General features: G+C 40.2%; 1 protein-coding gene across 1 annotated transcript in view; it reads left to right on the forward strand.

Moving 5' to 3' along the window:
- The window catches only part of NAV2 (neuron navigator 2), a 208,929-nt gene that overhangs the window by 72,377 nt on the left and 110,596 nt on the right, over window positions 1-25,956 (forward strand). Inside the window, exons 4-7 of the mRNA XM_005427370.3 lie at window positions 501-573; window positions 5,529-5,760; window positions 7,288-7,356; window positions 10,685-10,842. Of these exons, the coding sequence (XP_005427427.1) occupies window positions 501-573; window positions 5,529-5,760; window positions 7,288-7,356; window positions 10,685-10,842 (532 nt within the window). The remainder of the gene's footprint in view (window positions 1-500; window positions 574-5,528; window positions 5,761-7,287; window positions 7,357-10,684; window positions 10,843-25,956) is intronic.

Raw genomic sequence — 25,956 nt, forward strand, 5'->3', positions numbered from 1 at the left:
CAGGGAACACACTCCGCATTCCGGCCGGGGTTTCCAGTTACAGCTTTTGTGTTCAGCTCCTGCTGTGGCTGGAAACTTCTGCCAGCTGTCAGCTTCAGAGCAAGTGGCAATCTGCCTTCTCAAACAAATGGCCTCCATGTTTATTTTCGGTTTCATGTTTGTTACACTTGTTGTGGGTTATGAATCCTGTCGCAGAGCATCCTTGACCCTCTAGTAAGAAACTGGGGCTGGAGCTAACCTGCTTCGTGCAAATGCAAATAACAGAAAGCTCTGACTCATGGAACAGTCAGTTTATAATCAATGCAATAATCCATTTAGGACCTCAGTAACTGAGAGGGTTTCATACTATGATTTCCACATCATGAGCAAAGGGACTTTTTTATGGGATGCAAAGACTGAGCGCACTCAAGGGTGGTGGTGGATGGAAGTAAATAATTATTACAATGCATTTTCTTTTTGTGTCTCCTTTTTTTCTGTTTGTTTTGTTTGTTCTTGAACAGATTGAAAACATAGATGCATGCCTGAGTTTCTTGGCTGCTAAGGGGATTAACATCCAGGGGCTGTCAGCAGAAGGTGAGTCCATTGGTTGTTAAAGATTTCATGTTAAATGAGGAACCTGAATTACTTCCTGTGATTGCAACTAGAACATCGAGTGTAATGGAAGATTAAGAAGGTCAATCTAAACTTCTGACAATCTTTATTTCTTTTTTTTCCCATCTCAGTGTGAAAGGTAGATAAAATATGTATCTAATTTCTACACAGCTGACTTGTACAAGTAGTCATTGAGACCAAATTAGAGTTCAGTCACTTCTTTACTACTTCCTGTTGAAAACCAGAAATTTCTTATCTCAGTTCTATAATTTGCACATTGATCAGTGTATATTTTACAGATATAAGTGAACTGCGGTCAGTTTTTGCCTTTTCAGAGAAAAAAATTATTTCCTTATTCTTCAATTATTCTCTTACCTGAGCAACCATCCTGCTTCCTGTTTCCAAGTGCATAAAACAATCAAATCCAAATGTTTTGAGCCAAAACAAGACATTTTGACTTCTAATTAATCTCTCTGCTTTTGAAGAGCATCAGAATTTCCTGAAACCAAACTAGGTTAGCTCTGTTCCTTTATGCCAGGATGTGTGGTACCTGTTGGCTCAGAAGCTGTTTAGCTATTATCTTATTAAGAGATCAAACAGATTTCTGTCATCGTCAGCACCAGCTTTCACTTGTATTTTTATTTAAATATGCTGGAAAAGCAGTTGGGTTCAGTAGCTGAATATCTGATATGACATCTCCATCAGTGCTTTGCGGAACACATAATTGAATGTCTGGCATCAGGTGAGACTTCAAAGTTACATTCGATGACTGAGTCTCTTCACAAACTTGGTTTGGAGGAGGAGTCTGCAGCAAAATAGCAGATATTTAGTGTTCTAACCTGAGTGCACCACAGCTAGCAGAAGCTGAGGCTGAATGTTAGGTGTATTCTTAGCCTGGATTACAACAGCAATAACAAAAATTTTCCTCCAAAGAGAAGCTTTACTGTGGTCCACCTGAGTGCTGCCAGCATTACATGCCTCAGTTGCTCAGTTATAATGAGAAGGATTCTCATGTCAAGAAGAGAAAGCATGAGCTAAAACTTCCAACAGCAGAAAATTTGTTTGCCAGGAAATGAGTAAAAAGAAAATGCAGCTGAGTTGGTTGTAAAGGCCAATTTTGACCTTAGCCTGGAAATATTATAAAAATACATTCACATTATTTACCTATCTCGCTAGAAGGTAAAATCCAAGTGGAATGGCAGGTCAGTGATGAGAAAACTGCCTGGGTGTACAGACCTGGCGGCGTGGTGCTGCTCACGCTGGGGAAGGGACAGCATGATTAATGCTCATGGCTCTGCTGCCCAGTCACAAGTCAGGCCCAGCAGGACACATGTTATCCCATGGCTTCCCTGATTTGGGATTTCTGCCCTTCTTTTACACTATCTAGGAATTAGTGTGTTAAATCACATGGAAGCTAAGAAGGGACCAGTAATGTTTGCTGCCAGCATATAAATGAGAGCATTTACTGACTCCACCACTAACATTGAAGGAAGAAAGTGACAACTAGAGAAGGGGAGGGAATGAATATATTTTTATAAAATAAGGTAAAAGACTTGAATGCATCAGTAAAGTGAATTTCTCTTTCTAGTTGCTCTGGCACTGTGTTGAGGAACACAGAACCATTTAAAGTGAGGAATGTTGTTACCAAACAAGCCAGTGTTTCTGTGTGAGTTGCCAAGACCTGCTAGGTCAACTGCAAATAACTTTATTTACTTCACTGGCAGATCCTCATCGAGGAGGAAGGAAAAGGTTGTGATTGCTTCCAAATGGGAATAATCACTGAAGCCCCCTGGGTTTGTTAAGAGCACGTATTTTTCAACAGTGCAGCTTCAGTGTGGAGGGAAGTTAATGACTCAAAACTGGAGCTTGGATGACTCCTAAATGTCATAATTGAAATAATTTGGGACCGCACGTGTATATCCTTCCAGTGTTGAAAAATCCTGCTTTGATATGTGCGTGCCACTGACACAGAGTCTGTTTTGATGGATTTATGCAGTGGAGATGCTGAGGATCTGCAGTCACTGATGATGACTGTGCTGTGCTAGAGGCTCCCCTTCCCCAGAAACATGAAGGCAAAAAGGCATCCCCTTATCGAAGATTCTTAAAAATCTAAAATCTCCATTTCTAGTTACTGAAGAAAACTACTGAGAGCTGGAGATCTCTTTTCACTTCTTGCTGCACATTTTTATTGTCGATTCTTTGAACTGTCTTTCTATACCCCTGCCCTTAGACCTGTTTTAGACTCCTGGAATTGCAACTGCTCAGAGAAGCTTGCTCTCCTTCACACAATATCTCCTTGCTCTAAAGGTATTGAAGATACTGGAGGACATCGATGTGCATTAGAAACTCAAACTGATATCACACATAAGCAGCTGCACATCTTTTGGGTAACAGATGAGCTGGATAATGATCAGCTGAACACATCCTGGAGCAGTGATGATGGGGAAACAAGCACCAGCAGGGATATGCCAGGATGGAAATCTCTGAAGAGTGGATTTGTGGGGTTTCCTATGAAAACCAAATTCCAGTTTCAAGTTTCTGAAGTGTTTGTTTCCAGTATCCAGGACAGTAATTTTTGGCTCCACATTTAGAATGGCTGGGTGACATCCTTGTCCTTATCTAAGTCAATATGATTCTGGAGCTGACCCTGGGCTGGAGAGGACTTGAAGCAGGAAGCATTTGAGACTCTGCTGAGGTGCAGAGTGCAGTGAGGCTGAAGTAGTCTTTGAAATATTCCTTTTGTATGAAATGTGAGGCAGAACTGCCAGAATTACCTCAGTTTTTAAGATAAAAGAAACAGAGGTCCAGCTGAAAGTCCTATTTAAAATGTTTTTTTTTTCAAATCCAGAGGGGAAGAGACTGCTTTAACTCATTAAAAGTGTTCTTCTTTTGATTATTTGGTCAAAAGCAGGTTGCCCTTCTGATAAACACAGCAGAAAACAGGCAGCAACATGTTGTAGGTGGGTTACTGTTATAATTGCCTTTCACTTCACATAGAAATCAGTTTCCAGTTGCACAAAGCTTTGCTAAATTTAAACAAGCAGGTCCATGGTAATTTCTTTTATATCTGACCTGTATTTATGCAGTTAAGCTTGTCAGTGCCTCTGGATCTGTTTAGTTATGCTTCGACCTGTGATTGGATGCTGCTTTCCTTACAGCTCCCATGAGTAATTTGAGTTCTTTGCTGGAGATAAGGAAATCCTTTTTACTGTGTTCTGCTGCATTTTGTGTCTGTTTTACTTCCATCCCTGTCCTCCTAAGCTAAACAGAGATTATTGAAGAGAACCTGCAGATTAGAGAAGGAACCTGCCTGGTGCAGTGAGAGGAGGCTGGGTTTGTGCATGGCACTGCATGGGAGCAGGAGTGGGCAGGGAAAAGGGGGAACAGGCAGGATTAATTGGGACCCCACTGTTCAGGAAGAGACTAAAATTAGCCAAGAAAACAAAGGAAGACTGAAAATGGCTGCTGGAGGCCCCTGGGAATGATGATCTTTTAAACAAGGGATTGGGGGATCAGTGGTGGGAGAGAGCACTGATGGAGGGACCAGGCTGCAGGGAAGAAAAAATGGCTGGGGAAACTGAGTCAAGAAGTATGAGAGGAAAGGAATATCCTGGGTCAGGGCCACTTAGAGAACGGCTAATATTCTCTGAAGATGTGGGCATGGGTTGAGACAAATTTCAGAAAGAAAAAAAATTATATTAGTGATGGGAAGGGAAAGTAGACTGAGGTGCAGGTAGACAAGGAGACCAAAGCTGGAAGCTGGTGCAGAATGGGTAAAGAACAGTTTTAAACCTTGAGCCTCAGATCTGCTGGGTAAAGTGCTTAGGATTAGGAGCAGAAGCTTGTTTATACAGCAAAGATGAGCAATGTGAGCAGAAATGTGGCTGGGAGAGGGAGTGAAGGATGGAATGGGGCCCATCACAAACTCAGAGCAACCTTTCATCCGGAGCTGAAAACAAATGAAAATTCTGCTTCTTGCCTTTGTGCTTGGCCACTGTCTTAACACATGTCATTTTCTTCTTACTTTCTCACAGGGCAACAGTCAGCTTTTGGTTCAAGTGATCTGTACAACGCAGGCAGAAGTCCAGCTGTTTGATTGTAGCTTTTTAAATCCACTTTTTAAATTTAGGAAATTAAACATGCTAAATAATTAAGTCACAGCACATTAAGGTTGTCTGCAAGGAAGAATTTGCCCTCTGGAGTATTAATTATGATACAGTGGTTAAGTGCGTGGTCTGATACACCTCTTCATCTTTGTATTTCTGTTTGCTTTTATATTTTTGCATTTGATATTGCATAGAAGAGCAGGGTGACATTCAGGAATTGAAAAGTTTATACCTTGACTGCCAAGCTATCTTTAAGTACATTGGGTGCCCATCCCTTATCAGCTTGTGATAGTATCAAAGCTGGTAATTATGTTTGAATGCAGCTATGTCACCCATATTTTCTAGTGCAATAACCATATTTTCTAGTGCAAAACTTGCCTCAAATTTTCTTAGTGGAAATTATTATTCTAATATTCCAGAAACATGTGTGAGAATGGAGTAGTTTCCTCCTTGTGCAAGTTTGGGACTGAGGAATCATTTACAGCATGCTGTCCTTAATACAGTTGTTGTTGTGGGGGCTCTGTTTTGGGTTGTGTTAGTTTAAAGGAAAGATTTAAAGGACTTTTTAAGCACACTGGCATTAACACAGTGGAAATGTGAGATATTGCTCAGTCACCGCAGGGGAGAGATTAGTTATTTATTTGTCCTTGGTGCTACTGGCAATCAACTGTAATGCCAATTAGATGTGCAGAAAGTAACTTATCCTAAAGGATATCCCAAAGGAGCTCAGTTCAGACAGTATTCTGGGGGTGCAGAGGCTGACCCGCTGTGCTGCCGGAGAGAAAGCCCCCACTGATGGCTGACGAGTGACTTCTCCACTTTGCCTTACAGAAATCAGGAATGGGAATCTAAAGGCCATCCTGGGCCTGTTCTTCAGCCTGTCTCGGTACAAGCAGCAGCAGCAGCAGCCCCAGCACCATCCATCCCAGCAAGCAGGGCCTCCATCCCAGTGCCAGGTGGGGGTCCCTCAGCAGCAGGTGCCAGCTCTGCTCCACACTCCGTGCCAACAGCCCCCACAAGCTGTGCAGCAGCAGTTAAAAGCACAACCAGAAATGCAGTCCAGGTGGGAAATCTCCTTCAAGTTGGGTTTTCTTCTTTTCTTTTCTTTTTTTTTTTTCTTCTTCTTGCAGGTCTTAAAAAGCCAAAGAAACTCCTTTCTGTAGTTCTGCTCTAGAATAAAGTGTGTTGGGAATGGAATGATGGGTAGCAATTGACTTCAAGCCTTTGGAAATCAAAACACATGTGTTTAAATATGTTCTCAGTGCTGGAAATCTGCAGCCCAATGGGTGTGACATCCCTGCTGGACCAAGTAACCACAGGATTGTAAAAGGATGTTTTTCTCACTATTCTTTTTGCTTCTTTCTACTCACAAAGCATGCACATTGTTTCCCTTAGAAAACATGCATTTTAGGCATATGAAAACCAACTTCAGTTCTCAGATTACAAGAGTTTCAGTCCTCACTAAGAAATGGAAGGGTTACCTTCCACTGTGGGGAAGGGTTCCTCTGACAGTGGTAAAAGAAATAGAGCTCATAACACCTGGTGGCAGTCAAAATTAAATCTGGACTTTCTGGTCAAAAATAATATGCTGCTGGTTTTACATGAAAAATAACTTCCATCACTGGTATTTGCTGGCACTCCTAGATCAGAGTACAGATGAATAGAAAAGGGTTTTGTTCCTTGAATGTCTTTAATACTAGAAGTGCTCTGCCCAGGTTGGAATAAAAGCAGTCTTCTGAGGCAGTACCACAGTAAATGCATGTGCAGCCTTCTACTGGTCTGACCCTTGCACACTGCTAAAACAGTGGGGATATGAAAGAGAATTAAAAGCAGAAATCGCACAATTACTAAAGTATGAAGGCTTCTTGTTCTTACAAATCTCACGTTGAGGCTTGCTTGTGTTAACACACCTTGAGGTGAATGCTGGCTGAAGTGCTGCTTCATGAGGGATATAAACAGTTTCACTGAAGCCTTCCAAGTGGGACCACTCAGAGGTTATTTGGGTTTGGCTTTTATGTCTTCCTTCACAAATTATGCTCATTTGGGTGTAAACAATAGTTTTGTATAGTTGAAAAACATAGTGTTCCTACAGCATGTATAAACAGGAAATAATTACTATAAAATAAAGGTGTGTTTGAAGAGATTTCTGCAAGTTTTCTGTCAAACATGCTGAGATGCTGAGCACTGTTTTGCTGTTTTCAGTCCATTGTGTAGATTGGGCTGGGTTTGAAATACTTGACAAATTTGTATATCCTGAAGATCTTCAATGTCATGTTTTCTTAATATGTACTAAAGTAAAATTGCTCAGATTCTACAGAAAATATATATAATAAAGGAGTGAGAAGGAAAAGAGGAATAGAGTTGGGGGTTGCATGCAGATTTGCATGTTCATTACTCTGTAAAAATTAATTTCAGACTGTAGTGGTTTTGACCTGAAGTCATACTTGGGCAAGAAGCTTTATATTCTTGTGAAATTCATAAAAAAACCACATTTTCCCTAAAACCAGTTACTAAGTTCAGTAGCTTTAAAAAAAAACCCAAGAAGTTTCTTTGTTCAATGTTCTCTTCCGCTTTTTCTTTCCTGTCACAGTGCATCTCCCAGGGACTCATCTCAAAGCAAAATCATCCGATTCACTCTTGGTCAGAAAAGGTCTTCTAGGTTAGCATTTCTTCATCTTCTGCAAAGCATGAATAATCCTTTTGCAATATTTCTGGGTGCATGTTTAGGGTTCCTGACAAAAACAGTTTGTAACTAGGCCTTTACAAACGGCTGAAATGGGAAAGTTTTAGATTTTTTTTTGTTTTGTTTTGGTTTGTTTTTTTTTGGTTTTTTTTTGAGGTGTGGAATGCATTGTGGCCCTGAAGGAAATAATTTGATTTTTTTTGTTCTTAGGAGCTTTTGCTTTTGAGAACAAAACATGGTTCTGGGAGTTCTCACCCCACTGTATTAATTATATTTTGACCTGCATTATTGAGATCATAGAATCACAGAATGTTTTGGATCGGAAATGACCTTAAAGATCATCCAGTTCCATCCTCCATGTGAGCTGCATCACGCCAGTGGCTCAGCTGGTGAGGAGAGTGTCACCTGCATGCTGTGCAGCGCTGTGTGGCTCTTGCTGATCAGAGCCCCTGCTGTCCCCAGTGCTCTCACAGCCAGCACCTGTCCCCTCCCTGGAAGGGAATCAGAGGCACTCCAGTCCCTTTTCTCCCTGGATCCCAGCATGATTTGCATGCCAGTTCATCTGTCCATCTCATCTCAGTGATCCTAAGGGTTGCTGTGGTTATTAATCTGGGTAATAATCTTGTTATTTTACTATTATATGTAAATGTTTGACTAGAATAGAGTTTTACATTGGTAAATTATACCGTACCAATTTTGCTAAGCTTCTGAGCTATAGCTTATGATCTTTATTCGGTTTGTTAGATTGTTTTTTCTGCTGTATAATTTACTTTTATTTCCCACATCTTATTTCTTATATGGTAACAGTGAATCTCTGTGATGGTGGTCACAGGGGTCTTATGTTGAAGGGAGAGATGAGGAATTGACTCCACGTTTCAGAAGGCTTGATTTATTATTTTATTATATATATTACATTAAAACTATACTAAAAGACTAGAATAAAAGGTTCTCCTCAGAAGGCTAGCTAAGCTAAGAATAGAAAGGAATGAATAACAAAGGTTTGTGGCTCAGAGAGTCTGAGCCAGCTGGACTGTGATTGGCCATTAATTAGAAACATCCAAGATGGGCCAATCACAGATCCACCTGTTGCATTCCACAGCAGCAGATAACCATTGTTTACATTTTGTTCCTGATGCCTCTCAGCTTCTCAGGAGGTAAAAATCCTAAGGAAAGGATTTTCATGAAAAGATGTCTGTGACAAATCTCTGCAGAATAATCCCTGTTAAAAAGTTCTGCATTTCCTTTTCACATTCTTCCTTGATCTTAATTATGGCTTGACAGCTCGTATTTGCTTAACAGAGGTGCTGAAGAGTAGTGAAAAGAGTGTGTTCTCCAAGCTCAGTACCTTCTCTCAGAAGTGTCTCCCTGAACCTGATTTTTTCCTTAGATTTCACAGACACTGCTGTGAAGTATCTTGACCTAATACCAAAAGCAGGGGCTTAAAAGCAGTTAGTTAAACTACAGTGGGAAAAAAAAAAGCCTAAGAGAAAGGATATCTTCAAGAGTGCTTTTGGCATGTAGGTTTTTAATTCTTGGTGTGTTTTTATTGGCAGTGACAATACTGACTCAGATGGAAAACTTGTCACTTCTTAAGTGGTCACATGGTTTGAGAAGCTTTGTTTACTTTAAAATGTGACAGCTTTACAGAACCTGTGTGGATATGTGTGGGGAGCCTTTTCTTATCCATCACTAGAGGAAGATTGTCCCTTCCCTGCTGCTGGAAAACTCCCCTCCCGTACTGGGGCCCTTGTAGCCATCCTGGGGTGGGTGCCCCATACTCAGTGTTTCAAAACTGGGTGGCAGCTTTGGGCTGAGGTACCTTGTAGAAAGCCTAGCTAGTTTCCTGTCAAACAAAATGAACTTTTCATAAACTTCCTTGTCTTCGTGACTTTCTCAAAAAGTTTTATTTGTCACTGGTTGCCCTCAGCTTCTTCCCCTGCAGTCTCCTCTGCAGCGGATGAAGCCCCTCTGGGGTTTTCTCATGGACCCTTTGCTGCAATGATGAGTATGGACAACTTTTTAGAACCCCCCCCAGTGCTGGAAATAGCTGGATAATTTGAGAGATTGGTCTAAAAGTCAACCTCAGAACCATGATGTGCTGTGCTGAATCTGTGGTGGTTTGAGCTTGTAAATTAATTTTTGGGTTTGTATTTGAATGATGCCCTCATGTCTTAGACTCTTTTGAGCTTTGAAAGCATGTGCATGCAGCTGCTGACATTTTCGCTTTTTCTCCGTGTTTCTTTTCATATTTTCTATTTCTTCACTGGTCCTGGATAAGTCAATTTATTTAGGAAGCCCTGCCAGGTTCCTTCCTGGCTTCTCTTCCTTCTTTTAGAGGCACAATGGTGATTTGGCCAGTTGCATCCCCACTCTCTCTGACAACTGGGAGTTCTTCCTTTTACTTTATTATTGGCACAAGTTATTTGAATAGATTTTTGTATTTTACATGAAGAAGCTTTAAAAAGATTCTGTGTGTGAATGTTGGCTTTGAAGTGTTCTGAGATGTGATGCCAGTCACTTTCCTGATTCTATCAGGCTTTTTAAAGAAGTCTTCCACCTTCCTTTTTGCCTGAAAAGCATAAAGGTTTGTTTACTTACTCCAGAATAATGACATTTTTTTCCCTAGTTAATCAGCTTAATCTGGTAAGTACAGGCTATGGTAAGAAAATGCTGGAAGAGGCGGATGCCCAGTTTAAACCAGAGGCTAATACTAGCTCACTGATAATGTGGTTACTCTAGGAAAGTGTAGTGAAGCTTTGTGTGATTTATATAGGCTCAAATAATTAAATCAGGTTAAAGTCTTGCTGGGCTTGGCTGCTGAGCTTTGTAGTTGTCAGGGCAGAGATGTGATGTGCTTCTCTAGAAGGAAAAAGGCTGCCAAGTTCCATCTCATTGTTATTTCTCAAATAAGGGTAGCCTTTATGGGGCCAGCATGTGATGAAGTGTCCAGCAATCCAGTTTAGGAACAGTAATGTCTCACTTAGTCTTAACCTTTTGCCAGTGGTATTGCTCCCCTGAATTTACCTGCAACTATTTCTGATTCACCAGACTTATGGCAGGTGACTGTTAATTTTGTCTCAGGGCTTTTTTTCTGGTGTAAAATACTTCAGACTGCAGCTTGTTTGACATACAAGTTTCATCTAAGATGATCCTTTGATTTGTTCTTACGGAAACAGGAACACCCTTATGAGCCTACACTTGTCCTGTTGATACTTTTATTTTCAGCTTATGCGTGGTGTCCCATAGTTTCTTGCCCAGAGTGCTTTTTACCTATGTTTAAACCTGCTGTAAATTCTTCCACCAGACTTCCAGGTCCCACCATGAGGGTGTCCGCTGCGGGCAGCGAGGCCAAAGCTCGTGGTTCCATCAGTGCCAACAACCGACGCAGCCAGAGCTTTAACAACTATGACAAATCCAAGCCTGGCCTTCTCCCTCCAACCCCAACGAGCAGCACTGACAAAGGTAAGCAATTCATAATTTGGATTTTTCTTAATGATGGCTTCAATTGGGAGGAAATTGGATTTCCTGTTCATCTCCAGGAGTTGTAAGAGTGTCTCAAAGTTGTGTGTTGTAAATATGACATCTGTAATCCAAAAACCAGCTGTCTCTTCTTGAAAAAAGTATAGTCCTCCTTTAATGTATCTGAAGTTGTGACTTGCTGGCCTGAAGGTACATCCAAAAAACTAACTTTAAAATGTACTGGCACTGGTGAACCGTGTTTTTTCATTTTGCTTCAAGCGCAGATAAGGGGGAAGGAATTAATCATAAAACAAGGCATTTTGATGATTAGTTTGACAAGAATGAAAAATGACTGCTAAAGATTTCTGCAAAGTTTTTATATGATTAATAGTATAATTTGCTTTCATTTCCATTACTATTGTGGACTGTCCTGTAAGAGACAAAATTACACAATTCCAATCTAATTTCAGGAATCATCTAGTGTTGTATTTTGAAGGCAGGAACATGTTATGTTTTATAAACGTTGCACTGAAGTGATGTCTGTGGCAGCACATCAGGAACACTTAGAGCCATGCTGTGTGTGAAGCAGAGCTTTTTTGAATGACATTTACTGACTTTGTGTCCATTCACTAATTCAGTGATCTGCCAGCATTCATCAGCCTCAGTTTGTAGCTCAGAGTGGGGCTGGGGGCTGTGGCTGGTGAGAACTGAGCACATCTCTCCAGGCTGGCACAGTCAGATTGTCAGCATGGGCTGGCAGCAAATCCCACATTCCCAAAGTCATTCTGCTGACAAAGAGGAGCCAGCGCTGGGCCTCAGCACAGGCTCCCTGCACTCTCTTGACAGTGGCAGCCTTCAGGCTCAAGTCTCCTCGCTGGCTGTGCAGTGGTTCTGATAACTGTAACGAGCATTTTGCTCCAGGGAAAAGCACTGGTCTGGGTCAGCTTCTCTGTAGTTCTCATGCTTGGTTCTTTCCAGGAAACTCTGCTCTTCCTTCTCTGGAAATTGTTATCTGAGGGCTGCGTGTCAGTAGGTTTTGGAATGTTACCCCAAAAAAGTTATGGTGGGAGCAGAGGACTCCAGCATTCTCCAGGGACATTCTGAAACACCCTGATCATGTTTTGTATAACAGAAAAATAAATTTCACCTCTGTCTAATATAATTATATTACAGATTAATATATTAGCATAATAAGCTAATAATTTAGCAATACACATTGGTAAATCATTGTGTACTTTTTTAGAATGGTACAGTGTGTAAACAGTAATGATTTAACTGTAACATCAGCATGTAATAGTTGTCTCTAAATCTGAATTAGGTCTGGCTTTCAGTCCAAAGAACAAGCTAACACGTTTTAGTGTGAGCAGTAGAAACCTTGTTTTCCTGTGTAATATCTTCCCAGTCTCTTTCTTTGTCCTTCTTGTGAATGTTCTTGTGCTCATGTCCCCTAAGCACTGGACTGGGGAGAGGTGGAGTGGGATTTGTTTTGTCCTGCACATGGGTTGGGTGGCTAGATGATCCCTACTCCATATGGGATGTGTGATGTTATGCTGCAGGCAGGAGAGGACTTCCATCTATTTTAGCTGTTTTCTCAGTTAACCAAGATTACTAAATAAGGAAGGTAAAGTACTGGTTTTAGTCTTCAGAAAAGAAAGAAATCCTTATGCATGCAGAGAAATAACAATAATTTGTCAACTAACTTAAATATCAACTGCTTTTACACAGTCAGTTCTGGGAACCCTCATTCCTCACTATAATTCATCTCCTGAGAAAGATAAACTGGTTGCTGAAGAAGCACGTTGCAGAAGAAGCTTCCTACAAATATTACAAATGAAGGAAACAAGGCTGGCTCTTAGGCTGACAATCTACATAAGTTGCATTAACTACTCAGAATTTTGCTCTGGTCAAAATTTCCAGTCATAAATTATAGTCTTAAAAAAAAAAAAAGGCTTATGTTAAGTTGAACTTGAACTTTTCTTAGAAGTGTAATCATGACACAAAGTTGGCCTGTGTCCATGAGAAACAAAAGCAATTGGTTTGACAAAATTTTGGCTTATTTTGAAGTAAATTGTAACGTTGCCAGGCAAAGTTTATTGTCAAAGTGCTAGGACAATTCAGGTTTTCTGACCCATATCCTGTGTTTTGCCTAAGAAAATGAGACTTACATGAGTGTGCTGTGTGCCAGGCTTGGTAAGTTTTCATCTCTTTACCCAGTACCTGCTCTGTTGTGTTTTTGAGGAAGGAAATGGCAGAAATAAAAATCAGCCTCTTTTGGCATGATTGGTCACTTTGTGATAGAAGGTGGCCTTCAGTGTTTGAATGTTTGAATCATTTCTTACAAAAAGTAGGTTGTAATTTTTAGATTTTATTAATCTGTGGCCGTTTCCCTCCGAATGCAAATTGTCTTGTTAGTCAATGGTCTGTGTCTTGTGGCGATGAAAGTGCATTGATTGAAACAGAATGCATCAGATAGGAAAAGGACAGCAAATGGAGCATGGAAGAACAGCCAACTACTGGGAAATAAATAACCTAGATTATTCAGAAGATTCTGTAAATCAGTTACTGACGAGACCAGTGATTTCCTAGAAAACTTGGGGGAAGGATTTGTGTAATATCAAAAATTATTGCACCACTGCAGAACAAGATGAGGCTCTTGGATGGATGCACGTGTTTGACGTGAGGTGCACACGTGCTCTTAGCAAAGGAACATGGAAAGAGATGCAAATCTTCTCTTCCCCACTGCTGACCTTGTGTCCTCAGTATTTTTTTCCTCAGTCTCCACATGCTGTCTGACACCACTTTCAATATATAGGGAAGAGATTATTGTTCTCTAGTAAGGATCACTCAAACACCTAGTTGAGTCCTTCACTGAGGTTAGGGCCTGATAGCTTTAACTTGCCTTTTGGATTTAGAGCCTCAGTTTATATGCAAAATTCCTCTTTTGTAGGGAATTTACCCGAACTCACAGGAATTTCAGGACCCTCATTCCTCACATCATAAAATGATAACATGCTGTAGTATGTTTTTTTTTTAATTTATTGTCATAGTGATTAGCCATTTATAATTGCAGTTACATTCCAGAGAGGATATTTTTATATGTGTAATTGATGTTGCAGGCTTTTTTTAAAAGAAAAATTCCATTGAAGTCTTAATTGCATTTTTGTTTTGTGGGGAATTGAGCACTCAGGCTTGTGGGTTTTGGGGTTTTTTATGTCATCCTAATCCCTTCATACAGCTGGAGCCAATTCTCTTCTGAATTGTCAGAACTACTTAGCCCATGCTTATGTAGGAATAGCTTTGGTTTACTTCCTTGTCCTTTAATGTCCTTGAACAACACAGGTCTCCTAAGGCATGGAAGGCATCAGACACTTCCCATGTCACTACTGAACTCATCTAAGTTATCAAAAACTTTTCTAATGAATGTAGAGAAGCAAATGAACATTGCATTTCTATGCCTGTGTGCAGTTAGTAGTTACTTTGAGGCTCGTCTTTACCACATCTTTCTAATTGTCTGACAGGATCACCAGATAAAATACAGCCAAAATTTGATTTGCAAATGCAATTTAAAATACATTCATCTACTTTATATGCATGGCAATGAGGACCAGAACTGCATCCTAGGTGTTATCAAGAAGGAAACTTAAATATATTGAAACCTACAACTTCAATAAAGACTTTGATACAGTAGGTTTTCTCCTGAGTTTATGTCAGTGTTCTGCTTGCACACAGTAGAGAGTCTCTTGAGACGTGCTCTGAAAGCAGCCTGCAGTTCTGCAAAATGGTGGGGATTTTTGAATAGCTCTGAACACCCTCATATACCCATTGTCTTCATTGTTCTTCAGGCACTCAGCTTGCATTCTGCAGTCTCAAAAGTCTGATGGTGTTGGTTGGGAATATTCTGCTTATTACTTGTGTCAAATCTAGAAAATCAGTGAAATTATGAAGGTTCAATTATGAGACATCAGCTTAATAAGCCACCTCCACCATGTTGATGATGTGATACAGTGCTGTGACAGGCTTTTGTACTTTATTTTTTTCTTCTACTTTGTTCCTAATATTTTATTGAAAATAATCCTACAGAGGGCAGTAGACATCTGTGGGAAAAGTTACAGTATTCCTGTGGATTGAATGTTAAATAAAATATCACTAGGAAAAAAAAAAGTTTTACCAGACTTTGCCCATTTCTTCTTGAGATCAAAGGAAATGTTTGTTACTCAGGTTTATGAAGAAGGTAGGTTGATGTCAGGTTTCTCTTAGATAGTATCAGAAAAAGGAAAAAACCCTAGAATACATGCCTACAGATTCAGGCAGTGAGGAGAAATAAATAACTGTTTTCATAGCAGTGTCCATATCGGCAGATGATAAGAAAAGTGTGTGTTCCTTTTATTTTATTTTATTTTATTTTTTTCATTTAATTTAATTTCATTTCATTTTTTATTTCATTTTATTTAATTTTATATTTTATTTTATTTTATTTCATTTTATTTCTTTCAAATTTTGGGTAAACCTTTTTAACTTGGAACACTGTGTGTATTTAATAGCTGTCTTTTAATATGTAAAGTCACTATGTTCACAAGGATGTGTGGTGACAGTTCAAGGGGCACACATTCCTTTAGGGGAAATCACAAAGTCTGGAAATAGGAATAAAATTCTTCACTATGAGAAGAATAAAACATTGGAGAAGATTGTCCAGAGAAGAGGTCGGATTTCACTTGCTTGGAAGTATTTAGGACTTGCCTTGACAGGGCCCTGGCAAACCTCACCTCAGGTTACCCAGGCTATCCCCATCTCCTGCTTTCAGGTGAAGCTTGGAAGGAATATCTCCAGAGGCTTCTTGTGACCTAGACTGGTCACTACATTTTGATACCTATAAATATTATTTCCTTCTAAATTTTTTCTTAAGTGTAAACTGCTGAAATAGGAAGAGTTACTAAGGCATTTTGAAGGACAGTTAAGAAATTTCTTTCCTCTTCTGAACTTGGTGTTATGAAAATAGGACTGAGTACTATCAGTAAAATGTTAGCAAGGAAATGTCACCCCCACTGCAGTGAGCAAGCTGGTGTATGGTTACAAATGTCACATGTGTGCTAAAAATGTGTGTAGGCAGTTATATTTATCAGGTTCAGGAGGCCAGGGCACCAGGTTCAAGGGCACAGTTCAAGAGGCCGTGGCCGATCTTGTCAGAGCTTCAGCAGGAAAGGCTCTTCAGAGTTAAATAATGTCAGCTGCACTAGGAGATCTGTATTTATTTCTCTAAATGCCCTCTTGTGAAAGAGTAGAAAATCCTAAATCTGGAAACGAGCCATTGGAATTTCTACTCCTGATGATAAAAATGTTTCACATTCAATTCTGTACTGATATAAAAATGCATGACAATACCCTCCCGTGACTTGGTTCTGTGTGATACTGAGCTTGTCTTGAACTCAGCATTGCTTAAGGTCATTTAAAATGGCAGATTTGGATTATGTCAAACCCTCAGATTCAATTGAAAAAGGCTGCTTTAACAACTGAGAGGAAAAACTCTCATCTTCATGTAAAGCAAGGCGAGAAATGTGTATAAGGAGATGAAAACTCAGAGTTCTTGTGGGTAATGTCTTGAAGGCCGAGATATTCAGTAGTATTCAAATGGGCTTTGAAACAGAGGGATGCTGATAAAACAGAAAGAGCTCTGCATATATAGAGCTTTGGAAAATCTTTTGCTGTTTGGTATTTGAAGGGTTAATTTATGTTCTTTGTCTGAAAGAAAGGTTACAAGGTTCCCTTTTTACCTACGAGATACCTGCAGTGACATTTATAGTAATAACAATTCTTCCTTATCTCAACAGATAGTGTGTGGGTATCCATTTCTCAGGAATTTGATATTAGTCCAATTAAGACCACAAATTAGATAGAAATTTTAAGAATGAGGGTGTTTAGCCATTGGAAGAGATTATATCAGACATAATGAGTCAAAATTTAATATTTGCCCAGAGCTGGTGTTCAGACAGAGGTTCCAGTTTTGGCTCAGAAATTACTGAGCCCTTTTGTCTTTAAGATCAACATAAATGATCTGGAAAATTTACCTGAAAGAAAAATCTTTCATTCAAGCACATTAAAATGGAGGACAAGTCTTCTTTTGTAGCTTTATGTAAAATGAGATGAAATATTTGATGTTCTGAATGATTGGATTTGGTTTCTGTACCAAGTAAAGGATAATCTAGTGACATTGCACAAACTTCCTTGCTGGAAACATTCTGTTTAACCTCATGCAGTTTTTCCACTCCAAATAAATTAATAATTATAAAGAGAGACAAAACCCAGGCTTTGTGCCCAGTAATAGTATAAGAACTACAAAACCCAGAAGTGGTGAAAAAAGAGCTCTGAGGACGATAGAAATTTGTCCTAGGGCATTTAATATTTTTTAAAGCCCTAATTTATAGAAGCATTCAGCCTGAATGGGAAAGAGAAGGCTTTTTATGGCTTCAGGTGCCGGGGTAGTTATCAGGATGGAAGCTGGGATGTTGGATGCAATTCCTGTGGCATGGAGCCAGCTGACCTAGGGCTGGCAGAAGGTCACTGGGATGGCTGAACAGACTCTTTTTTTTACAATGGGCTGTTTGACAAGGGCAGCTTGTGACAGGGCATGGGGGAATGACTTGGGACTGACAGAGGGTGGGTTTAGATTAGATATTAGGAAGAAATGTTTTACTGCCGGGGTGGTGAGGCGCTGGCATGGGTTTTGCTGTGGCTGCCCCATCCCTGGAAGTGTTCAAGGCAGGCTGAAAGGGGCCTGGAGCAAAAGGGGATAGTGGAAGGTGTCCCTGCCCATGGATGGGGATGATCTTACAGGTCCCTTCCCACCCAGCCGCTGTCCTGTGATTCTGGTATTACATAACCATTGTTACAATAGGTCTAATATTTTGAATTCCATCTTTTACTAATCAAAGACTGGCTAGTCCTGAAGTGTTCAGGTGCTTGGTGTCTTGTAGAAGGGAGAGTCCATACACACCCCCAAGTTAGTTTTTCCACTGCTCCCTGATGAGTGAGTCACTGCAGGACCCAGTGGCACACAGATAGCATATAAATGTGAAATTTTAAGCCTGGTGTCTCAACCTATGTCGTCTGTAGGCTGAGGATTTCCAGCTGAGGACTCTCTTGCACTAAAGTTGATACTGAAAAGGCATTGACCCTTTTGGTACCAGCTGCCAGCTCATCACTGAGCCTGTTTTTAGCTGTGCCGGTGGGTTGGTGCTGGGCCCAGCTCTGCGAGGCTGCTGGGACAGCTTGGGGACAGGAGTGAGGAAAACTTTGGAAACCAGGAGCAGCAGAAAGATCTAAACAGTTCACTTGAGACTAGCAAAACTAGGCAGAGTTCCTGAGATGGAAAGATCCCTGTGCTTATGGATGAATGAACAGTATATGGATGTCAGAAAGGTGGGAAGTCATTTTACAGAATGAGACAGTTGGCTTGTGCAGCATAGAACAGTAAGTTAAATTTTTCTTATTTCTTTATTTATGTATTTATTTACTTATAATTTTGGGTAGCTATAACTTTCTTCATGACTGAAAATTATGTTCTTACAGGCTTAGAAAAAATTCCCTTTCTTTGACTTTTTGAAACAGTTACTTTCACTCTTGTTCTATATCCATCTTGGGGGTAGTATTATTTTTAGGTTTCTCTTTCTTTAGAAATGAATTTAATAATTATTGAGAAATGACTCTAATGTTGAATGAATCTTAAATTTGCTTTTGAAATGATGACTTGATAAGACTGTGCAAAATTCACTAAGATTAAAAGGATTACAAAAGTAGAAAAGATTTTATATTTTAAAGAGGCATAAGTCCATAAATTATGAAACCAGTTTGCCCACACTTTCAAATTTTCTCTGGAAAATAAATGTGATTGTCTCAACACTGTCAAAATGTGATAATTACTTAAATTTCAGTCATCCTACCCTGTAAAAACACTCCAGTTCTTCATTTAGGTCAGACATGAAGCAAACATCATATTCTGCTTAGTGTTTAGGGTGCTGCCTCTGTGCTCCTCTGTGCTGGCATTCAAGAGATGCTCTGGTTTTATTGACCAAGAGTTTTCTCTGTAAGTCTGACATGTAAAATAAATTTACAGGATTTGTCTCAATAAATCCATTACCAGAGCAATGGGTGATTTCTGTTGTTCTGCTGTGTGCATTACCAAAAGCAGATGCTGGAGTAACCCTATCCAGTTTTATAAATACAATATACATTGAAGGTATATACCAAATGCTCAGGGTGATTTATTTTGCCTTGAATATAGTACAGTGATCATGAATTTGATGATGCAAGAGTAAAAACAAAAACACAGAGAGAAAGGAAGGACTGTGAGGTCTTCTGAACAGTATCCTGAGGAACCTGGTACTTTCTTTTGTTGAGTTATAACTTTGAAATACAGATATGGCTCCTGGCTTTAGCTCAGAGTTTAAAGAACTCTGCTTAAAATTTCCACAAGTTTGCAGCTTACACTAAATATTTGTAGAATTGCATCTGTAAAGAACATGGGGAGTCTGTGCTCCGGCTCTGAAGGAAAATCAACTGTATCCATGTAGAAAAAGTTTCTTCATTGTTTTATGAATTTCTAAAGCTTATACCAACTGTGTTCAAAGTCCTGTGGTCTTGTACAGCTCCACTTCAGCCATGATTAACCCTTCAGCCAGGCTTTGTTTAGGGAGAAGAGGGCATATTTTTAAATGCCAGATTCAGCCAGCTGACAGGTGTTCACAAGTCTGTTCTGAGATGTCTCATGACAGGGTTGTGACCATCTCTTCAACTGTATCCCTTCCAGTGTCCATTTGGTCTTAGAAGTAGCTATTCAAAACATACGTGTAAAACCATTCTGTCTGGCTAAAAATAAGGCATATTTTTGCTCTTCCTTGATCTCTGTCCTGTTTATAAGAGTCTTCATGTATTTGAAGGCTTAAAATGTCTCCCTTCAGCCTTTTCTCTTCTAGACTAAGCAATCTTTACTACTCCATCCTTTTTCTTATAGGTTCCTTGTGATAACTCCTTTAATGTGATAAATCTCTTTAATGTCTTGATGATCTCTACTGGCCCCTTTCCAGTCTGTCTCTTTTAGAGGGGTGCTGGAGCTGGACACAGCGCTCCACCTGATGCCTTATTTTGCTGCTGAACAGCATGGAGTAGTTAAGTTCTTTGTCTTCTATCCTATGAGTCTCCAAACCTCGGATTCCATATGTGATGCTCCTGAAGCATTTCTGACTGATATTTGTATTCCTTTAGTGCCACATTATGCAGTGTGCAGCTGCATTCTGCTGGGACTCCTTTTGCTGCAGTGAAGTTGCACAGTTGTTGTTTGACCTTTTAAATTTAGGCATTCAGTTTCTTCTTTCTCAGCACACACCTCTTCGTTCAGCCTCACTGAATGAAGTCTTACTGTCTCAAGTTTATTTCTCCAATTTACCAAATGTATTAATGCTGAGAAATTCCCCTGACATAAGGCTCCTGCCTTGTGCCAGAAGGTGACCCTTGTATGAATCATTAGTGTCAAACAAAATACTCATCTTTGGCCAGCTGAGAGATAGGTATCCTGGGGTATTGTTTGCACCCTTTCACTTTTCTAATCAAAGATGCTTTTGAAAGATTGGCTCATCTCAGTAAATCCTCAGTGACATATTTATGTTGGGTGTGTGCCCATCAAACAGCTTAAAGACAGTCAGGAAATAGCAAGCAGTATGGCATGTTTATAGGGCAAGATATGAGTCTGCAGTGAATCATATTTGTGCTTAATTTTACAGCTGTTCAGCTGGCTGAATCTGGCATTTAAAAATATGTCCTCTTCTACGTAGACAAAGCCTGGCTGAAGGGTTAATCATGGCTGAAGTGGAGCTTTACAAGACCACAGAACTTTGAACATAGTTGGTATAAGCTTTAGAAATACATAAAATGAGGCAAAAATGTATTTAAACAAAGCTTCAGGGAAAAAAATACCCTAAAAATATTAACCAGTGACATGTTCTTAACAGTACAGCTCATGAGGATAAAGATCCTGAGCTTTGAAGTAAAATTTAACCTTGAGAAGCATCTTCTTGCCCCGTGTACATCTGCATGGCTGTGTTGGAGGTTGTGGAACCACGTTAATTTATACCAGCTGAGAAGCTGGTCCAGCATTTCATGGCCTTTGCAGCACCTACATGTTTCCTTTTAAAATAAATACTTACAATTTCTCATAAATTTATTGTTGGGTGCAGTGTGCCAGAAAAACAGCCATGGAAACAAAGGTTCACTATTAAATCATGGGAAAGGAAAGAACAGTGGTTCTACATGCCAGACTTCCCCAAATGCCAGCATTTTTCTACCACCTCTGTAGAAGCCCCTTCTCCTTGGGTAGGAGCACTTTCAGCCTCCCTGGGCCCTTCTATTTGTGGCTTCTCTGCTGAGCCTTTTGCCTGTTCCTCATCCATAACCAAATATTCCTGAAGAATCTGTGACTGGCATCAGAGAACTGAAAGGAAGAGGACCCCAGCATAAATTGTAGTTTGTGTCTGTCATTTGATTTTGATACAAATGAGCAATATTTCCTGACTGCAATTCTCAGCTCACTGATTTTCATAGTGCCTGTTTCATACAACCTGCAAGAGAGATGTGTCAGACCAAGGCTGCTAACTGCACATATAGTCCACTTTAAGTATAAAGTCTAGTGAAAGACTCTATAACAGCTTCCTGACTGGAATTCATTAATGCTTTTGAATAAGTCTGTTATGAGAAGTCTTGGGGGATTAAATTGTACAAATAGTCAGAAGGAAATGGAGAAGAATGAACAAGAATGGTATTTGTCTAGTATAAAATGGAGAGTGCAACTTGTTTTGAATGGCACAGTAAACTTGGTTTCGTTATTTTTATGATCATCTAACTGGTATGTGCTCAATAGAGGTCCCTCCAACCTTTTTTAGGCATTCATGTCAACAGCATTTTGAATTTTACAGTAGCTAAACAAAAACAACAAGGAATTCAAATGTCTTAGTTGGTTATGGCGAGACAATGAGAAAAGGGGGCTGCCTGTGCTCCAGTTTTATTTCCCCTCACCTCAGCAAAAATGCCGAGTCTTGGCTAAGTGAGCTAGCCAACAGCAGAACCCTTGTTCCATGTGCTGGAGCTCTGTGTGAATGGAGGCAGCTTGGCAGAAATGTGGAAGTTGAGTTTCTGACATATCCCTGGGCTTTGGTGAGGGCTTTCAGGGATAGAGCACATTTCTGTGAATGCCTGGAACTGCTGTTGAAGTTACACAGTTTACAGCACTGGGATATGAGGTAGATATGATGGAAAGGAAGAAAAATATCATGGAGTAAAGGTAATTTTTTTTGTTGTGTTGCAGTGAATTTAATCACTGTTAAAGGGAAAATCAGTGGGCAGAAGTTGAAGGAAACAATTCTGCTCAGTTAGAAAGGGTCCTGAGCAACCTCATCTAGTGGAAGGTGCTCCTGCCCATGGCAGGGAGATGATCTTTAAGGTCTCTTCCAATATAGTTCCAGCTATGATTCTAAGGTTTCATCCTCAGCAAAGCAAAAATATTCCCTATTCAGGCTTTTCTTAGGTTATACAGAATTTCCCTATCTGGTGATCTCTGCTTTTAAAAAATAATTTCTGTTGGGTTGTTTTTGTGGTCCAGAATAGAAGAGAGAACAAAAATCTCCAGCCATCCTGTGGGTGGAGGCCATGCCCACCCCTGGATGGCAGCTCAGCCAGTGTCTTCCTGCCAGCTGCAGTTCTCCCAGTGCTACAATGGAAATTGAAATGGAAATTTCTGTGGGGCACAAGAGTTGTGCTTATTTTGAGGAGGGACTGAGTGCCAGGTTGCTCTTGTTGGGAATGTTCTGCTCTACCTGCTTGTGGTTTGGGTTATGGAAAGATTGGGATTTTTTTTGTTGGCTCCTGGCAGGAATGCAGACATTTCCATGCTTACAGTGTTTGATAAATGATCATTGGAGAAGAGAACAACTCAGCTAAGAAGTTCTTCTCTGTAGGACTTTATGTATAGTGCTTTAAAGGAGAGTCTTCTGGTGGGTGGATGGGAAGGGTCAAGATTCACCATTTATTCTTCTAGGTGGGAAACGATGAAACTGCCACAGTGGTTTCTGCAGTTCTGACACTGTCATGTCATAGAACAGAGCTGCTTTTATTTCCTAAATTAGAATCTGGTTGTGGATTTGCGTTCACATCTGTTGTCTAATCTATAGGCTGGACTAAAAGATATTTCTCTTCATAAGACGTTTTCCCATAGTTCTGATATAAAAAATAAAAGTTTGTTCATTCAAAAATGGGTAAAAAATGCTTTTAAGTTCTTGACCCTCCTAAGGAGAGTAACTATGAGAACATCCTTTGTCTGTGTGTTGCCTTTCATGATTATAATGATGGATTTTGAAAGTTTTCAGTCATAGCAAATCAAAGTCCACTTACTTAGAGTGAACATGACAAATGATGGGAAATTGCATATATTTTCTCCTGACCTTATTATAACATAAGCTGTCAAAGACTTCTGTGGAAGAATTAAATCATAAGCTTTCAAATTCTTTTTTTTTCTTCTTCACACACGGGTGGGTTTGCAGATGCAGTTCAGCCTTTGCAGGAGCAGCTGAAATCAGATTTACCCATGCTACAGTGTGTATTGGCATTGGAACTGGACCACCAACATCTTTTTTAACAGGAACACTAGGAACAAAATAGATTTCAGGCCAAGATTTGACTTTGAAAAGAGGAAAGTGATCATTATTTATGGTAGACTGTAGCTTGAGTTTGAAAACATTTCTTTTATAGTCAGTTTTAGTTAATGCAGGTTGCTGAAGAAAAAAATACCTCCCTCACAAAGGAACACATGGGAAATAATAAGCTTATTAACTGAATGCATGAAACCTGCTCCCCTTTTCATGAAAGAAGGGTCTATGCTATGCTGAATAAAACTTTCCCCTCTGCATGCTGATGTGTGCTCCACGAATTGATGTTGCTGCTTCATTAGGAAACCCAGCATTTGAAGCTGCGTTCTGGCAGCAGAACTCCTTTTGCTTACCAAACTTGGCCAGAGGAGTAAAAGAGCCAGCACTTGTTCGTAAGGAGGAAACAGAGAGTCTGAAAAACTGAAGTTTTCTTAAGCTGGAGCAATTTTTCATGTGTTTTAGGGTGAACCTTTAATTTCTTGCAGTAACTGTGCATGGTGCAATGTAATAAATCACTTGAGGATGTTCAATTTCTAATTTCACTGTATTTGACCCAAGTACAAATCAAAATCCACTGCAGCTGTGTAAGAAAGTACCTTCTTTCCTTTCCTAAAGATTTGCTGCTTAACTGTAGACTTGGTGAATATTTTTTATTCATTTCAGTTGCATAGCATCCAGTATTCACAGAATTCACTTTGTGGAAAACGTTAAGTAGACACTCTGAAAATTACATTACTGTTGCTATATATTCTATTTTTTTAATGTTACAGTCATAGTATTGTCCTAATTCTGGTTTCTCTGACATGTCTGTAAATGGAGCTGCACTGTGCTCCTCCTACGCCGCTGGCAACAGAAGCAAAATTCACTTCCAGACTGGAGGGTGGATGTGGGGGTGTTGGGACAAAGAGAGCGTTGTGTTTATAAACAAATAAACTGGGGAAAACATATTTTAGTCAGTGACCAAACATAAATAAATAAATAAATAGATTTCCTGAAAACATTAACAAATAATTAAAAAAGAAGAGAAATTGAAAAGTTTTGGATTTTGCTGGGAAATAAATTTTGAACAATGCTTTGGGATTTGGAAAACAAGCCATTTCACTTGATCCAAGCCAAGCATCTTTTCCCAGAGGTCTGTGAACTGAAGCATTCATCTGTGCTGTTAGGATGTAGTTGAGGTCCCAAATCAAGCAACCCCTTCCATTCACTTCCAGAAGAAAGTTGTGGAGCTGGTCAGAGCCCTGTTTTGATGTGGTGGCCTCTGCTCAGTGTCCGAGACAGGGTCAGGCTCCTCAGCCAGGTTATGGACCTGGCTCTCAGGTCCCTCCTGTCCCAGGTGAGTGACTTTGTGTAGGCTCTGAGTGCTGGGGAATGCAGGCTGGCTTTGTCCATCCCATACGTGTTTCCTGTATTGCTCTCAAACTGTTGTGAAGTACCTGTGTGAGAAGGCAGATGTCTTTCCTAAGAAATCTGCTCATTTGTCTGTGTGCTCAGACCACCATCTGAGGTTTTGTGCCTGCATATGTTGTGCTAACAGGGTGTACAACCAGCTCTTCTACTTTATAGACACAGCCCTTACTGGTCATTTTTATTTTGTCACCCTACTGTTGCCCCAGTCCTGTTTTTCTGAGCAAGTGAAGGTTTCCCTGCCCATATTGATCAGTACATTGGGTCCCTCCCAGGACCTGGTTGTAAATCCATCCTAGGCATGTTCATGAATCCCAGCCAGCTGTGATGATTTCTGGGCATGGCTGTTCTTTGTGCTTAGATTTGTTTAGCATGATGAGGCCAGAAGACGTGGATTAGGAACTTAGTATTGAAAGTACTGTCAATCTCCAGTTCCTGTAGCAATATTTCAATATTGAGATGGGCTAGTACTATTTTAAAAAATAATCTATACAAATTAACTGTACAATATGAACAGTTGGGATTTTCATGAAGCTTTCACTTCATTGCTGGATGTCTTCTGTGGAAGGCAGCCTGAGACAAAGGCTTTCTTGTTCTGAGTGTGCAAAAGGAGCCTGGTGCGGTGTGGGGATGGGAAGTAGACTGTGATGAGCAGGAGGACTTCAGGAAATGAAAACAAAAACAAAGAAGCAGTGTATGGTAGTAGGCATGAAGGAAAGAACAGTGGTGCAGCTTCTGAAAGCAGAGTGAGGAACTCTGCTGGCAGCTTGTGAAGAGGTTGTCACCTTCCTTCCTCTCTGTGTCTGTGTCAGGGCACTGTGTCAGGTCACTGCTGCTGCTCACACTGGAGGTCACTGGGACTCCTCCCACAGTGGTGGAATCCCTGGAAGGGCTCAAAGAAAGGTGTAGGTGTAGTGCTTAGGGATGTGGTTAAGTGGTGGGCTTGGCAATCCGGTGTTAATGGTTGGACTCGATCTTGGTTGTCTTTTCCAGCCTTGATGATTCTCTGATTCCTGTGCCATTATCT

The sequence above is a fragment of the Geospiza fortis genome, unplaced genomic scaffold (genome assembly GCF_000277835.1).
Source record: "Geospiza fortis unplaced genomic scaffold, GeoFor_1.0 scaffold165, whole genome shotgun sequence".
Lineage (NCBI taxonomy): Eukaryota > Metazoa > Chordata > Aves > Passeriformes > Thraupidae > Geospiza > Geospiza fortis.